This window comes from Fusarium redolens (genome assembly GCF_020744475.1).
Source record: "Fusarium redolens strain MPI-CAGE-AT-0023 chromosome Unknown BKA55scaffold_12, whole genome shotgun sequence".
NCBI classification, from domain to species: domain Eukaryota; kingdom Fungi; phylum Ascomycota; class Sordariomycetes; order Hypocreales; family Nectriaceae; genus Fusarium; species Fusarium redolens.
The window spans coordinates 406243-421523 of NW_025763675.1; the positions used below are offsets into that span (position 1 = coordinate 406243).

The 15281-nt window shown below is 50.7% G+C and overlaps 4 protein-coding genes across 4 annotated transcripts; 1 reads left to right on the forward strand and 3 right to left on the reverse strand.

Moving 5' to 3' along the window:
- Positions 1–701: 701 nt before the first annotated feature.
- BKA55DRAFT_541619 (uncharacterized protein) lies at positions 702–3637 on the reverse strand (the record flags this gene model as incomplete). The annotated part of the gene is made up of 5 exons (XM_046190389.1): positions 702–2602; positions 2658–2994; positions 3045–3370; positions 3430–3539; positions 3597–3637. The coding sequence occupies 5 exons, from the start codon at positions 3635–3637 to the stop codon at positions 702–704; spliced, it is 2715 nt and encodes a 904-aa protein (XP_046046851.1).
- Positions 3638–4795: 1158 nt separating this feature from the next.
- Positions 4796–5619, reverse strand: BKA55DRAFT_595800 (ras family-domain-containing protein; the record flags this gene model as incomplete). The annotated part of the gene is made up of 3 exons (XM_046195856.1): positions 4796–5358; positions 5417–5480; positions 5542–5619. The coding sequence occupies 3 exons, from the start codon at positions 5617–5619 to the stop codon at positions 4796–4798; spliced, it is 705 nt and encodes a 234-aa protein (XP_046046852.1).
- A 505-nt stretch (positions 5620–6124) lies between these two features.
- On the forward strand, positions 6125–8382 carry BKA55DRAFT_574577 (KRI1-like family C-terminal-domain-containing protein). Its single transcript, XM_046193316.1, has one exon. The coding sequence runs from the start codon at positions 6149–6151 to the stop codon at positions 8225–8227; it is 2079 nt and encodes a 692-aa protein (XP_046046853.1). The 5' UTR covers positions 6125–6148; the 3' UTR covers positions 8228–8382.
- A 426-nt stretch (positions 8383–8808) lies between these two features.
- On the reverse strand, positions 8809–12075 carry BKA55DRAFT_517151 (fungal-specific transcription factor domain-containing protein; the record flags this gene model as incomplete). Its single annotated transcript, XM_046188156.1, has 2 exons — positions 8809–10960; positions 11012–12075. 2 exons carry the CDS (start codon positions 12073–12075, stop codon positions 8809–8811), a joined length of 3216 nt encoding a protein of 1071 aa, XP_046046854.1.
- Between the last annotated feature and the right edge of the window lie 3206 nt (positions 12076–15281).

The window sequence follows — 15281 nt, forward strand, 5'->3', positions numbered from 1 at the left end:
ACATGTTGAGGAGGATAAGAAGTGGTGTAGGTTTTTCATTTGGGATTAGAAGGGTTGTAGAATAAGGGGATGAATGAATACTTGAAGACCCTTAAGGCAGTGCCGACACACCCAACCAAGCATATTTCTATAATGCCCAAGTGACAACCCAAGTGACAACTATGTTGATGACTGCCTTGCTTGCTTTTATGCAATATAGACAAGGTAGATTTAATACGTAACTCATGGGAAGACTTATCACTACCTGACCTCACTTGAGCCGCTGACTTTATATAATGACTTCAAGAGCGCCTTTTCATTTCAAGACAGGATCATAATATACACCTTGCGATACCTGCAAAACTGTCAAGCAAGACCCTGCTATCTCTAACATGCAAACCTATTTTGAAGTCTCTTGCCCCATGGTCCTCGCTTCCCGTCGTCCAGCTGAACCCAAGCTGGCATCCCGATGAAAACTCGTGTAAGTGTTTGTGATTTTAATGCAACACCCCTCTCCCTTCTTTTTTTAGTTACTCGTACATGAATGATTTAATTCCGTATAATGCATCAACCGCCAACACCTGATAGTGAAGAAAAAAAGGGGAAATCTTGCCTCCGCCTTGTAAAGCTTGAAGATTAGGATAGAACGAGAAATGATCAGAACATGCCTTTCATTGTCTTATAGACTTGGTGGCACGTTTCTTCGAGGACCGTTTGAGTTTCTAACCCCATCGATCACCCTCCCTTTCTGCCTCGAGTCTTCGCATCCTCTCCTCTTCGTCATCACCGTTGATAGCTTCGCTTCGGCGCGATGCAGCGGCAGATGTTGAGGATCCCGTCCGACGACCTTTGCGCGAGCCCGTATCGTCGCCGTCATCGCCCCGGTTGCGCTTCCAACCCGCCATACCTGCGATACGTTGCGCTTCTTTAAGCAAACGCTCGCGATCACGGGCCTCACGCTCAAGCGTGTGAGGGTCTTTGCCTGAGTTGTCAGGGCGACTCGAAGAGCTGTTTTTCAATTTCGTGTCGTGACCGCGAGGACCAGAGGTAGGCTTGAAGTCTCCAGCATCCGTTGACTGGCGTCTGCTGCTATATCTCGAACCTCGATCGCGATCGCGATCTCGTTGTCTGTCTCGGTCTCTGCCACTTTCTCTATCTTTGTCCTTCTCCCTGTCTCGGTCTCGGTCGCGGTCACGATCACGTCGGTCCCTATCCCGATTTCGATCTTTGCGATCCTTATCTTTCCGGTCTTTGTCACTGCGATCTCTGTCCTTTTCCCGACGTCGCTCGCGATCGTAGTCTCTATCCCGGTGCGAGGAGCGGTGGCTGGACTTTTTGCGATCATCATCTTTGTCCTTTTCTCGATCCCTCCGCTTGTCCGAGTCTCTATCTCGACGGCTGCGGTGGCTGGATCTTTTGGATTCAGCTGGTGATGCGGAACGGTTTCGGTCAGTATATTTTTCATCCTTATCCTTGTCCTTGGAACGTGAAGACTCTTCATCATCGTGGTAGTGACGCCGGCTTCTATGCTTCTTGCGTCGCGAATCGTCATCATAGCCATCGTCCTCAACAGACTCTGAGCGGTGACGCCTACGTCGACGGGAGCTTCGATGTCCCCTGCTGCGACTACGACTCCTGCTGACGGTTCGAGATGCTGATCCTGTTTGGTCTTGGTCTCGGTCGCGTTTGTCGTGATCGTGAGGTCGCTCTTTGCTCTGCTCGTGACGAGACTCGCGATCCTTGTCCTTTTCACGAGCGTCAGCACGGCTTGGAGCTGGAGAACTACTCCTAGACCGGGTTCGGCCCCGCTCTGCCGGGCTATCTCTCGCTCCAGTAGGCTTAGAGGGAGGGACTTCACTTCCCACCTGGTAACCGCGTGCTCGAAGATGATGAAGACTTGTGTTAGGGAGCCCCTGTCTCATAGCTTTGGGCCCAGTAGGCGCATTCAAAGGAACATCAGGGGCTGCAACTGGACGAACAGCACCGGAAACATTACCCTGAGCAAGGTCTGCGTTTCCAAGTCCCATATTACGTGTTGTAGAGGAAGCATCACCGGTAGTGGCATCCGCATTGCCTATGGCCTCACTGGATCCATCAGCTTGTCCGGCATTGGCAGCCCCTTCAGTGCTATCGCCCTGAATAGGTTGACCGCTTTCATCAACTTGCTGCAGAGCATCACCCTGATCGACACTGTTCTGGCCATTCTGACCAGGTCCAACTTGCGAGAATTGACCTTGGGTCTGATCCTGGTAGTTTGCGTTGCCTCCGAACTGGTAACCTCCACGGCCATATCCTCCGTAGTAACCACGGCCACGGCCCCGACCACGTCCGAAAGTGTTGCGGCGATAGTCATTGAATTGACCATAATTACCTTGATTGAATCCTGTCTGGAATCCTGAGTTAAAGCCTCCAAAGTCACCAGTTCCCATGCCAGGACCATTTTGATTGAAATTATTCTGGTCGAAATTCCACGACTGTGAACCGTTCCAGTTATTATTGGAGCCTTGGCCAAATCCACCTCCAAAGCCACCCATGCCGTTCATGCCCATGCCTTGAAAGCCACCGTTCATGTACATGTTCTGCATCGTCATTGGGTCCATGCCCATGCCCATGCCCGGCATACCTATAGACATGTTAGTGTTACTACCACGTAGGGACTTAGCCATTTTACAACTCACCCATCATGGGAAAGCCACCGAAAGAGTTCGGCGCCATACCGTTCTGCATAGCCATCATCATTTGCATCTGATTGAAATCACCAGAGCCAGAAAATGCGCCATTGGGAAAATTGCCGTTCATTGACTCGGAATCGGGCCTCTCTTGATCTTCGTCGTTTTCGTCGTCCATTTGTTGTTCGTTTTCTTCGCCATTTTGAATCACAAGAGTCTGCTCATCAGAGTGTTCGATGGGTGCTTCCTCTGTGCTGCCCTCGACAGGCGCGCTCTGAGCGTCACCTGCCTCGACTTGCCGAGGACTCTCAGTAGCAGGAGTGTCATCAAGATGAGTAATATTCTCCTGGAAAAATGTCAGTGGAAGGTCCTTATAAGAATCGGAGGTTCAAGTACCTGGTCTACGCGTGGAGGATTAGCGCCTTCATTAACTCTGTCGGCGCTATCAACCTGTCCTGATGGTGCGTTGACCCCTGAATTCTGTTCTATGGGTGTCTCGACTACAGATGTTTCGGTTGTAGGGAGAGTCTGTTTAGGCGCCTCGACTGGCGTCGCTGGTTCTGAATCTTTGTCTTCCTTCGGCCGGCTTGCCTCGCGCTTCTTCTCCGCAGTGCGCAGGAAGACTCTGATTGTGGTTCTCAAAGATTTGTTGGGATTGCAATCCTCGGCGGACAAGGGTGAGTGTTCGCAAACAGGGCACGACGCGGGCAGATTGGATTGACCTTGACGCAGTGTTAGCACGAGCATATAGTGGGCTATCTTGTAAGGACCAGTCGCGTACATGATTCGCATATTGCCTGTTCGCAACAAGGAAGACGGTAGGCGTTGACCGCGAGCTTACTACAGATCGCGCATCGCAACTTGATTGGGATATCGTCGGGCGCAAGGGACCTGCAGAGAGGGCATTAGCTTGCGCGTTGGCGCGGTCTTTCAGGCTGTGTAACATACCGAATCAGCTCCGCCTGAGCTTCCGTGATTGTTGATGCCATTGCGAGATGTTGCTGATCCGTTACGAAGCAGCCCCAAAACCAAGGACAGAGCCTAATATAGCAGAAGAAGCGTCATGGGAAGGTTGTGTGTTGTAAGAAATGATGAGAGAAAGAGGAGGAGAAGGATATGCTCAGGCAGATATGCAGCAAGGCCGATCTTTTTCAATGTTTCTGGTGCAACAGAATCACAGTCACTGTGATCGATTGGCGCGACGTTAAGAAATTAGTGAGTTAAGTACTTATGCAGTAATTCAACTCGGTCGAAGAACAGTGAAGAAAAGAAAATGATTAGTATAAAGAGAGAAGCCAAGCCTGTTTGCTTTCTGACGCAAAGGCCAACGGCAACTGGCTGCTCAAGGGCTGTGATGAGGTTCAAAATCGTGGAAAAAAGAGTGGGTCATACCTTAGGCACACGCCAAACCCAACAGGTAGAGGCGGCAGGATCCGAGAGTCATCACGTGAGCGAAAAGAGTGTTATCGTACCTCAAATACCTCCGTCCATAGTAGTAAGAAATGAAGAAGGACTAAATGTTCATGAATATCAAACGAGGAAGACTGAACTTAGTGAACTAGTGTGCAAAGACCGAGTCATAGAGAATGTCTTGATTGCGGCTTGGTTGAGTAATTCTCGCAATTCGTATCGAGGTGCGAGGTGAGCTGAAATAATTGATAACAGAGCACTCAGATATAGGCTTGACTCCAAAGTGTAAATCCATAATATTCAGAGGCTGAGTTTGTAGAGAACTTATACAAATAAGAAAAAAAAAACGATCAATGAGTCACTGCTTGGATTAGGCTAGCGACTGATATTGCTAGAGTACACAAGAGATAAGGTACACAGGTAGTTCCCGATAACAAAGTAACTCTTTCCCAATCCCTATTGGAAATCGTATATGCTCAGTCGATCAGTTTTGTTATTACGAAAGAGGTAGACATGACCACTAATTGCCCATTCATGCCGCGACAAAACTCAGCTAGGTAGTAACAGAAAAAGAAAAGAAAACCGCAGAATCAACTCCCATGCTCTCCTCAGCATCAGTCCCAAGCAAACGGCTCGCAGGAAAAGGGCAGCATAACGTGCAATACAAAATCAATTGTTGTCTGCACCTCCAACTTCATCCTCTCACCCTCATCGACGTATAAACAACTTAATTCCGACTAGCAAGCACAGCTGTCCTTAGCACCAACATCCTTAGGACCACCGAGATTCACTCGTTGCTCCTCGCCTGCCCGGCTGGTAGCATTTGATGCGCCAGCTCCTCTGGCACTCTTCAATGACGTCTCGGGTATGGCGTTTGCGATGGCAGTGAAAACCTCAGTAACGTTATGTCCGCTCTTGGCACTGGTCTCAAAGAATAGTAATCCCTCCTCTTCCGCGTATGCCTGGGCCTCTTCTGTTGGAACCTTACGTGCGTCGCCAGAGTCGTCCCCTTCCTCACCATCTTCACCATCAGCAGCGCCAGAGTCACCCGTAAGATCCAGTTTGTTGCCAACCAGTGCGATAACGATGCCGGGAGATGCTTGCCGCTGCAACTCAGCAACCCAGTGCTTAGCCTTGATCAGAGAAGTAGGCTTGGTGAGATCGTAAACGACGAGGGCGGCCTGAGCATTTCGATAGTACATGGGAGCCAGTGAGGCGAAGCGCTCCTGGCCGGCGGTATCCCAAATCTCAAATTTGATTGTCCTTGTGGGAAGATTGCATTTTTGGGTCAAGAAGGCGGCTGTTGACGCAAATGTTAGCGACGTAACCGAAGGACTGAGGAGGCACAAGATACATACCACCAATAGTGGGCTCCTTGTTTTCTTGGAAGTCGTTGTTAACGAAGCGCAAAACGAGAGACGACTATTAGCTCAATTAGTATGCTGGGAGATGGTTTCGCAACAGATGGTTGTCTCAAGCGCACCTTTCCGACGGCGGCTTCACCGAGAAGCACCAGCTTGACGCTGCTGCTGGGCTTGGGAGCGTTGGCAGAGTCGGCCATGATCGCGGGATCCCTCGGAGATGAGGTCAAGTTGGATGAAGTAGTCTCTTTCTGGTTGAGACAAGTCGGAAGATCGATATTGTCGCCAAAAGTGGACACGTAGCGTAAACGGAGAGTTATTAAAGACAGAAGGAATATCGGAAGTTTAATGGTCTTGATGAAAGTTGCCTGGGGCAGAGGAAGTAAAGACGCGACGTCAGTAAGTAAGGTAGAGTTACCGTAAGGTAGTGGAGGTCAGTCCAATGGAGTGTACCTAAGTAGGCGAAGGGCCCAGTTCCAGGCGCTTTTCTAGAGGCTTTTAGTGGCCGGGGTTGGTCAGTTCACTTGCTTGATGACGAAGCCACATGCAGCCGCTGCCAGCGATCAAGGCTGCTAAGAAAAAAGTGGCCCTTTATTGGTTGATTTTAAAGCAGCTGCACACCCTTCGGTTTAATATTTCACCATATTCCGACTCCCCGCCAAATTTTCAAAGCGGCAGAAAAAAAAAAAGTTGGGACAAGCGCATGGAAGCTCTAATTGGGTCTTATTGATGAAGATAGCTTTCGCTTGTTACTGTCTTTTCTTACAACCACTCCCTCAACGCATGCCAATTGCTTCTTTAATTAATCACTTGCTTCCAAGAACCATCTCCATCATGGGGAAGCCCAACGAGGATCCCGAAAACACCAAGCGCACCCTGCTCGATGATAGCGACTCCGAATCAGACGATGGAGGGGCCGCTATTGCCACGACAGGCTTCAAGGTGAACGAAGACTTTGCCCGTCGTTTCGAGCACAACAAGAAACGAGAAGAGAGACAAAGACTAGAAGAGAAGTTCAAGAATACAGGAAAACAGCCAGACAATGACGACGACGGCGAGTCGTCCTCGTCTGACGAGGAGGAAGATGAAGATGGTTTTCTTGCTACAGAAGATCTCGATGCCCAGATCTCTGCCACTCTCCAAGCCATTCGCAACAAGGACCCCAAGGTCTACGATAAGGAAGTGACATTCTACAAGCCTGATGATCCCGCCGCTACAGCCACCGAGAAGGAAAAGAAGGAAAAGCCAGTCTACTTGAAGGATTACCATCGAGAAAAGTACATGCGAGGTGACACTGGTGCCGAAGATGCAGATGAGGATGTTCCCATGACCTACAACCAGGAGCAAGATGTTCTCAAGAATTCAATCGTGGCTGAGATGCACGCTGCCGCCAATGAAGACTCTGACGATGAGGATGGTGGTTTCATGAAGCGAAAGGAGCCAGAGAAGGCGGACTCAAACGGCTTACACCCCTCGCGGAAAGTAGCCATGGCCATCACCGAGGTTGATGTTGCTAACGCCGATAAGAACCCTGAGACTTTCTTATCAAATTTCATGAGCGCGCGTGCTTGGGTTCCACCAGATGGTTCGAACTGGAAAGCATTCGAGTCGGATGATGGAGAGGATGATGATGATCGCGCCGACCAATTCGAGCAGGCTTACAACTTACGATTCGAGGACCCAGAGCGGAGCAACGAATTCCTTCGATCATATGCTCGTGATGTTGCCGCAGCCAAGTCAGTCAGGCGCGAGGAGAAGACCGGTCGCAAGCGTCAGCGTGAGCTCGAACGTGAGCGTAAGGAGGCTGAGAAGAAGGAGAGGCGTGAGGAGAAGGCTCGTCTAAAGAAGCTCAAGCTTGATGAAGCCCAGGAAAAGCTGCGCAAGATCAAGCGCACAGCTGGCAACGCGGGCAAGGATCTCACCGATGAGGACTGGATCAAGTTCCTCGACGACGCGTGGGAGGACGACAAGTGGGAAGAGGAGATGAGGAGGCGATTTGGTGACGATTACTATGCTCAACAAGACGATGCTGTCGCATCAGATGAGGAGGAACAAGACGGTGAAAAGAAGAAGTCCAAGCATCCCAAGAAGCCAAAATGGGATGATGATATCGACATCAAGGATATCATTCCAGACTTCGAGGACGATGAAGAGAAGCCGAAGATCAGCCTAAGTGATGTCGAAGACGACGCCCAGGAGGAGGATGATGATGATGAGGATGAGGACGGTCGACCCTCCAAGAAGCGCAAGACAGACCACAAGAAGGCCCGCAAGGAGTCCCAGAAGCAAGCTCGTCAGGAGCGTGCTAAGCTTGAGGCTCTCGTAGACTCCAAACTTGAGCTTACCGACCATGCCATCTTCAAGCAATCATCTCATGCTCCTTTCCGCTACCGCGAGACCTCCCCTCAATCTTTTGGAATGACCGCGCGCGATATTCTTCTCGCTCCCTCCGACGCTGCTCTCAACGACTATGCTGGCCTCAAGAAGCTTGCCACCTTCCGCGATCAGGAGAAGAAGCGCAAGGACAAGAAGCGTCTCGGTAAGAAGGCTCGTCTACGCCAGTGGCGTCGCGAGATCTTTGGAAAGGAATATGAGCGCGACGGTCCTACATATGGCTTCGAGCGCTTGATCTCTGCCGATGAGGAGGCTGGTGGCACCGTGATTGAGCCCGCGAGCGACAAGAAGAAGAAGCACAAGAAGGAAGATGGCGAGGAGGATAACGTCGTAGGCGATGTTGGTGAGAGGAAGAAGCAGCGAAAGAGGTCCAAGAGCAAAAAGAATGCTACCACCACTACAGCGGAGGAATAGAAGGGGGTGTTGGGGGGATCAATCAAGATACCACTGCGATAGCATAGTAAAAAACCAGGCGTTCCATGTTGTATATCTAGGTAGTTAGGCTTTTTTTATTAAGTAGAAGTGTTAGGGCCATCTCATCACAAAAGCAAGATGCATTCATTTCAACAATAGTTTTAGAAACTTTGATTTCTTAACGAATTATCTTATCTCTTGGCAAACGAATGTCAACTCATCTCTAAATGAGCATGACGGGTATGATGGTATCTCAAGTATAAAACACAATTTTCCTTCCCCCATGGTTAGATGACATGCCCGACAATGTTCGCCATACAAACTTCAATATGCCTCTTCGCCAATGCCCAACCAAATCCAGCCTTATCTCTGGTGCAGATTCCCATGCGGAAAGTATAAAGAACAAAAAAGAATATAAGACATCACTCTAAGGCTCGTAGCCCATTTCAGGTTAAAATCCTGGCTGACATTGTCCTTTGGCCACACTGCCCACGTCAATATCGGGGCCCAGTGAATTTGTGTGGCCGCGAAGACCTCCGGGAATATGGTGTTACCCAGGCTAACCACTCCGACAGTCCCTCCTAAGGACCCTGTTGCTGTAGCCCACCCAGTGCATTCGGCGTTGCCAAACCACTACCCCCTCCCCCAAACACTCCCGTAAATGGGTCAATTCCACCCATGTTGAAGCCGGGATCTTGGCCCATTTCTGGAGGCTCCATGTTGAATGGCATGAACCATGCGGACGAAGCTTCCGGTCCACTAAGTCCTGCTCCATCAGCCATACCGGCTGCTTGCCCATTCATGCCCGCCTTAGCAGTAGACCGCCGGCCTTGTAAGCCTCCATCTGGATGGGCTCCTGAAGCAACAGCGTCCCAGTCAAGACCACTCATTATATCCTGACCACCACCCAAACCTGTAGTCGCGTCCAAAGAGTATCCCCCAAAAACAAGCTGACGATCAAGCGGGTCAATGTTCCCATTGGCGCCCTGTCCAAAGTTCATGGCTAGCAACTCAGGAGGGAAGAATGTGGGAGTGTGAGCATGATGGGAGAATGCCGTCATGTTGGCCGGACTCATAGGTGACATAGCTGTGCTGAAAGCTGGGTTCTGGGGGGTTGATACTGCGAGAGGGTTGAAGCCACCGTTGGATGGCAGCCCCAGCCCACCCGAAAACCTACGTTCTTGAGCCCCAGAGACCGAGTCTGCGTCTGTCCCTTGTATAGATTCGAGATGCTGGCCGGACTGTGTCGGCAAGCCAGCTTGTTTCTTGGCGCTCTGCTTCCTTTTAGGTCCCGCGGCGCGAATGGTATCCTTATGTTCGACACTCTGTGGTGTTGGAAGCGTGGAGAAGTATTCTTCCACCGATTGTAGCTCGGGCTTCGCTTCGAGAACGCCATCTGCTCCTGAGTCCTTCCGTTTGTGGGTGGCAGGGTCCATGAATTCGGCATCAGAGAGACCATGCGGGTACCGATTAAACCAGTCTCCGTATTGAAGAAAAGACGATTGTGCAGCACGGTCTTGCAGATTTGCACCAGCTCTCATGGCATCCAAGGCATTTCGATACTGAGTGCGCACATTCTCCACCATCCAGTGAAACATACCCCAGTACTTCTTCATCTTGTGAAGATACTTGACGTTGGTGGTCAAATTGGCTTCGGCTGTTGGCTTCATGTTGGGATTTCCAGATATGACGCCCAATATGTGGACTGTTGTCGAGGAAAAGGCACAGTATCCAGCAAAGGGTGCCGAAACAAAGCATCGCGACTGTTCGGCTTCACGAAGGAGCTCAGATATCTGGTTCGCAGCGCTGAAAGTCCTCTTACTCGCTTCAGAGAAAAAATCGTCATGAACACCCTGCTGCTTTCGCGCTGACATCGCCGCTCGACTCACAAAAAGAATGTTATGCTGCAGGCAGATATGCATGAAAAGAAATTGACTTGCCGTGTTCTCTGTCTTGTGGACGTCGAGGTTCTCGGCAGAGTACTTGAGTGACGAAGGTAAACTGGCTTCAAGATTCACGACATCGTTGAGATGCTTTACATATTGGGATTCGTCCTCCCACATGGGGTTCGGGTCTAGATCTTTTCCCCCTTGGCTAAGGTAGGTAATGATCCGTCCCCACAAGGCGATGGCTCGGATCAGAAAGGCTGCAACTCCCATGTTCTCTCGTGCATCAGCAAGTTGCCCATCATTGGGCGATGCTGGGTGAGGAACTTGACCGTCCAGCATCTCGGTTGGAGCAGGCATATCGAACTGGAAGTATTTCTCCTTCACTGGCAATGGAATCTGGATCGTATCCTCTCTAATGAACATGGGCCGATCTGTCCCGGAAGAGTTGAAACGATCCATGAGAAAGCAAGCCCACATTATACGTCGCCGAATCTCTCGGTCGATGAAGCTAAGCTGTTTTTTGGGACCAGTACGACCGGAGGGGTCATACTCGAGGTCTTTATGCAGCTGAAGGGCGAAAGCCATGCGAATAGCTTGACCGCCCAAGGCCCAACTACGGCCACCCTGGCATGTTCCAAATTCGTGAAGGCCCAAAATGAGGAGACAGGTCAAGATCGTGAGGTTTGGCCATTCGTATCGCCTGGTACAGATATCTCGAGCGTGCGACGCCCATTCTTCGCCGCGTAGGAACTCAGGTCCTGAAGAATTTACTAGAGGGCTCGAAGTGAAACGAGCAGCTACAGCGCACACTGTGAGGACAAGCACTGGAGGCAGCGTCCCATTTCTGTGGGCCATTAGCAAGACACACACATGTTTTAATCTTGAAAGAACTCACTTTAGCTTTCGCATATAGCTCGGTTTGTGAAGAAGATGGTAAGATTGACCATAGATGTTGTCGAAAAACACCTCTGCCAGATGCTCCTGAATTTCTTTGGAGGGGAGTGCCTCGGTGCCTTCATGCTGAAGCTTGTTCTCCTCGGCTTCCTGTACTTGCAGGCTACTGGGCCTATCATCGCCATCGATCTTAGGCTTCGAAGGTGCCTTGGCCCATGCTTCTAGGTCAGGTCCAAAAGCTTCCTCGGCGCCACGCTTTTTGGTTGGTTTATTTGAAGGTACGGTCCCTGGTATCGCTGGTTTAACAACGGCCCGAGTTACAGACGAAGCTATTTCCTGATCGGACTTGGGAATGACCTTGATGATGCGTTCTTCCATACGCTTCAACCGCTTATCGAGCATGGCCATGTAATCTGTCCGTGGCGCCGCCTTCCGAGTGGTGACTTTATACACACAGGGTATACGTGAGCGTAAACAATGCTTGCAGGCGGGCTTCTCGCCTGAGCAGCGGATCTTCTTTCGGCGGCATGCAATGCACGCAAGCGGGAGGCGTTTTCTTTCTTTACCGGCTTTTGTCTTAAGCTCACTCCACGCCGGTGTGGCATCGGCTTTATCCTCCTTAGGTTTACCGCCTAGATCCGTGGCATCTGCACGACTACGGGAAGCCAATCCAAACTCATCAGTAGTCGAGTCTTCGAGGGCATTGGATGCGGGAGATGTCCTATCTGGAGGAGCTTCGGAGCCATCCATACTCTGGCTTCGGTTGCCTGCAGGGAGGGTGCCAAATGGCAAACCGTTATGTGCAAGACCAGACATTGCCTGGTGCTGAGGAAATGCAGTGGGTGATTGTGAGGCGTGGGCGTGATCGGCCAGAGAAACGAGAGAAGGTTGGTCAGGAAGACCTTGGTAAGCAAACGCGAAATCGTCGAAATGTGAGGGATCCATTAAGGCGCCGTGAGAGGGAGATGGCACAGCGTGCAATTCAGCGACGTCGCGATAGAGTTGAGGGCCGGAACCGAAGGACTGCTGGGCATGTTGAGAATTCGAAACGGCACGACCGGACATGGCTCTGCCAGAGACAGAGTTGCGACGCGGGCCTTCCGAGGCCAAGAATCCGGTGATGGAAAACAAAATCTACCGGGCCGGTGCGGTGTGGTTACGATGATGAAGCGAGACGACAGAATTGGGCAGGGGTTTGAAAATTGCGAGTGTAGCCCAACTAGGCGAAACGAAGTCTTTATAACGGTTGGCGGGAGCAGCTGTTGTGCAGGTTAAAACGCTGCAGCGCAAGAGCGTTGAGATTTGAGGTAACCCGAAGTCGTCCGGGGAGTTTATGGAGAACCAACGGGTACGGATGAAGTCAGTGGCTCCCCGCACTGGGAGCTGGGGACTGGTCTGCGCCCCAGCTGGGGCGAAGGAACTGGCGGAAGTGAGTTTAGAACCGTTACGAAGGTTGAAGTGATGCAATGGGTATCGGATCAGGCCGCTCGAGTCGAAATTCCGTGTGGAAGAAAACCCGTCTCTTCGGAAAGCTGCGAACTGAGCTCTCGATGGTGTTTGAGAGAGGTGCAAGAAGGAGGATCGGGAGCAAGTTAACCGGGTCCTTGGTCTTTGGGCGGAAGAGGTTGAGTCGTGGAAGCTGGGGGTTTAAGGCCCAGAATCACAGAAGGGTGGGGACCTTAAGTGGTAGAAAATCAAATGGCAGCGATCACGATAGGTTAGATAGGTTGTAGTGCACGGTCCTGGTGTGCGACTGTGGGGTAGAGAAACAGCAGTGTCTGTCTTTTGGGACTTGAAGACTTTTGGTAGTCTTGGTTCAGGGTTGGGCCGCTTTTGGACTCATCTCTCCTCTTGTCTCCCTTCCATGGCGATGCTAGCCATGCTCATCCATGTTCACAACCATGCCCTGGCCTGCGAAAGAGACAAGGAATTGGTGGAGCGTCGGCCGTCAACAACGCGCGTGGTGGAGGCGGGTGGTGGGTGTGGGAGTCCCCTAAACGTTTAGCACAGTCGTAGCAGCTGTAGGGGGTGACGTGATGTGATTGATTGATGGTCTGTGTAGTGTTGTTGTGTTTGAGTTCATGCCATGTGTAAACCGTTCGTGCATACAAACGGGACAGGAGATTTGTGGTCGTCATTCAGGTTGAACTGACTGACTGTGTCCATGAGTTGATGTTGATGTTGTATAGAACAACTTGGTTGGATCGGAGAAACGTACGTGGATATAGATAAACGAATGCCCATCTCCTTCCTTCCTCGCTTCACATCGCATCCAAACAACGGGCAACAACCAGGAAGGAACCAAAAGACATTACCCAAGAAGGAATCTCCGCCCAGGGTCTTTTCTACTCCCGACATCGCACCTCCCAAAACAGATTGTACGTACCAACCCTACAAGGCTTAAGGTAGAAGATGGATTTGAAGCTGCCCTGAGTCGGTGACTATGACACTGCAACTTATTACAGACCTCCAAGCCTCTCTGCCTCATTATGATGTTCACATTAAAACCCTTCTTCCCTGAACGTTACTGGGGGAAAAACTCAGCATCTCCTTGTCAGATCGAGAGGCATTTCTCCCGCTATTAATTTTAGTTTGACACGAACACGTACGTACGTAGTTATTGCGGCTCGTTCGGCTTAATATGTGGCCTAGTCGCTTGTATTAACTCTACAAGGCATCGCGATCTTCCTCATATTGTCGTCTTTGGTTTGGCTTGGGTTGTCACTGTTAAATCAAGGTTCACTCAGACAAGGCGCGGCAGGATATCAAAGGGCTAACTGGGTGAACTAAGGCGGGCCAGGGGACCCTTGAACCTGTCTTGGCTTGGCTTGTCTGGCCTGGTCGTCAAGAACCCAGGCTATCAAGGCGATGCAAGCATAAAAATGGCAAAAGCAGGGCGTGAGTTCACCCAACAAGAGACCGTCTCAGCTCGATCTTGGTCTGCAGGTGCACTAAAACCCTCTGATGGCATGAACTAGTCGAGAAATGCCGGAGCCGGCCAGGGTCTATACCGCTCGACTACCGACCCGTGTTGTGGGCATCACGTCTCGTATCGTAGCATTCTGTTCCCCTGCATTAAGACGCGGTGTTATTCTCAACGGTTATTTCCCTCTTGATGGTTCTTCCCTGCAGAAGCGACGATACATGGTGCCAAGAAAGCATCGACTATGGAACAGGCGGCTCAGATGATCTGCGGCTTAGATGCCTTAGGAATCACCAATTGAGCAGACCACGGGATATCTTGCATGCACTCCAGCCCCGGCCAGGGTCGATGTCCTTCGAAACCGCTATCCCAGACCCTTGTTCGACGTCGACGGCATCTTCCGAGAAGTTTGGGATGCTAGGCAAGTTAGACTTCACGGCCCAAATAACTAGGTGTCATAATGTTACGTCGACCTAATGTACACAATAGGGGAAGCATTATTGTTCTGACTATACGGTATGATGGTTTACAGCGAATCGAAACATGTAAACGTGTTCATAGCTCAACAAGTGAGGCGCCTGTCTTTACTACAGGGAGACAAACTACCCGCCAGCCGCCTGCATATTGAAATAGATTATCACATATCTACCCGAGTCCTACCCATCATACGTACTTAGTAAGGCTTAGACCTGGGCGAGGAGAAAAAGGAAGAGGCATGAGACAGAAAACGACTGTCCTCTCCTGCTGCACAGACATTTCAATACATGGATCCCTTGCCTACCCAAAAGTTCCTCGTCTCCTCCAAGATCATCTCCCTAGGGCTGTAGGTAGTGTAGCAACTGACTCTCTCGCTCAACCCACTCACCCGGTCATCACGATGTGGTTGAGGGATACTGTATGATCGCCATACAATCAGTCGAGCATGGATATCGTGACAAGCGAAAGCGACTGACGATCCGGTCTAGAACCTCAACATGATGACCTCTCATTTTACGGATACTTTGCTGTCTACAACCCCCTGAACGTCAATGACATATACAGAGTTACATACATGGTCCTCACCATCTTTCTGGTGCACATTGCTCGCTCACACGCACGCACGCACGCACGCAGCACTACAGCACAGCGAGCATCATCCTCGTCGGGCCGGTGCCTCTGCTGCCGGTTCCATAAATGATTCTCTCTTTCTACTCTGAACGGGCGTAATAGCAACGCGGTCCGCCCGTCGCAGACGCTACTGACCAAGGCGAGGTAACATAACATGCATGTGCCATAGCATCTGTGTGTTTGCGCCGCACTGCATCATCCTGGTGATCAGCAGGAGGTTTCCTTGTATGTTTTGTGTGCC

What these genes read in the sequence shown, in the direction of transcription:
- BKA55DRAFT_574577 (XM_046193316.1), top strand. Translation starts at nt 6,149, where the DNA reads ATGAAGATAGCTTTCGCTTGTTACTGTCTTTTCTTACAACCACTCCCT.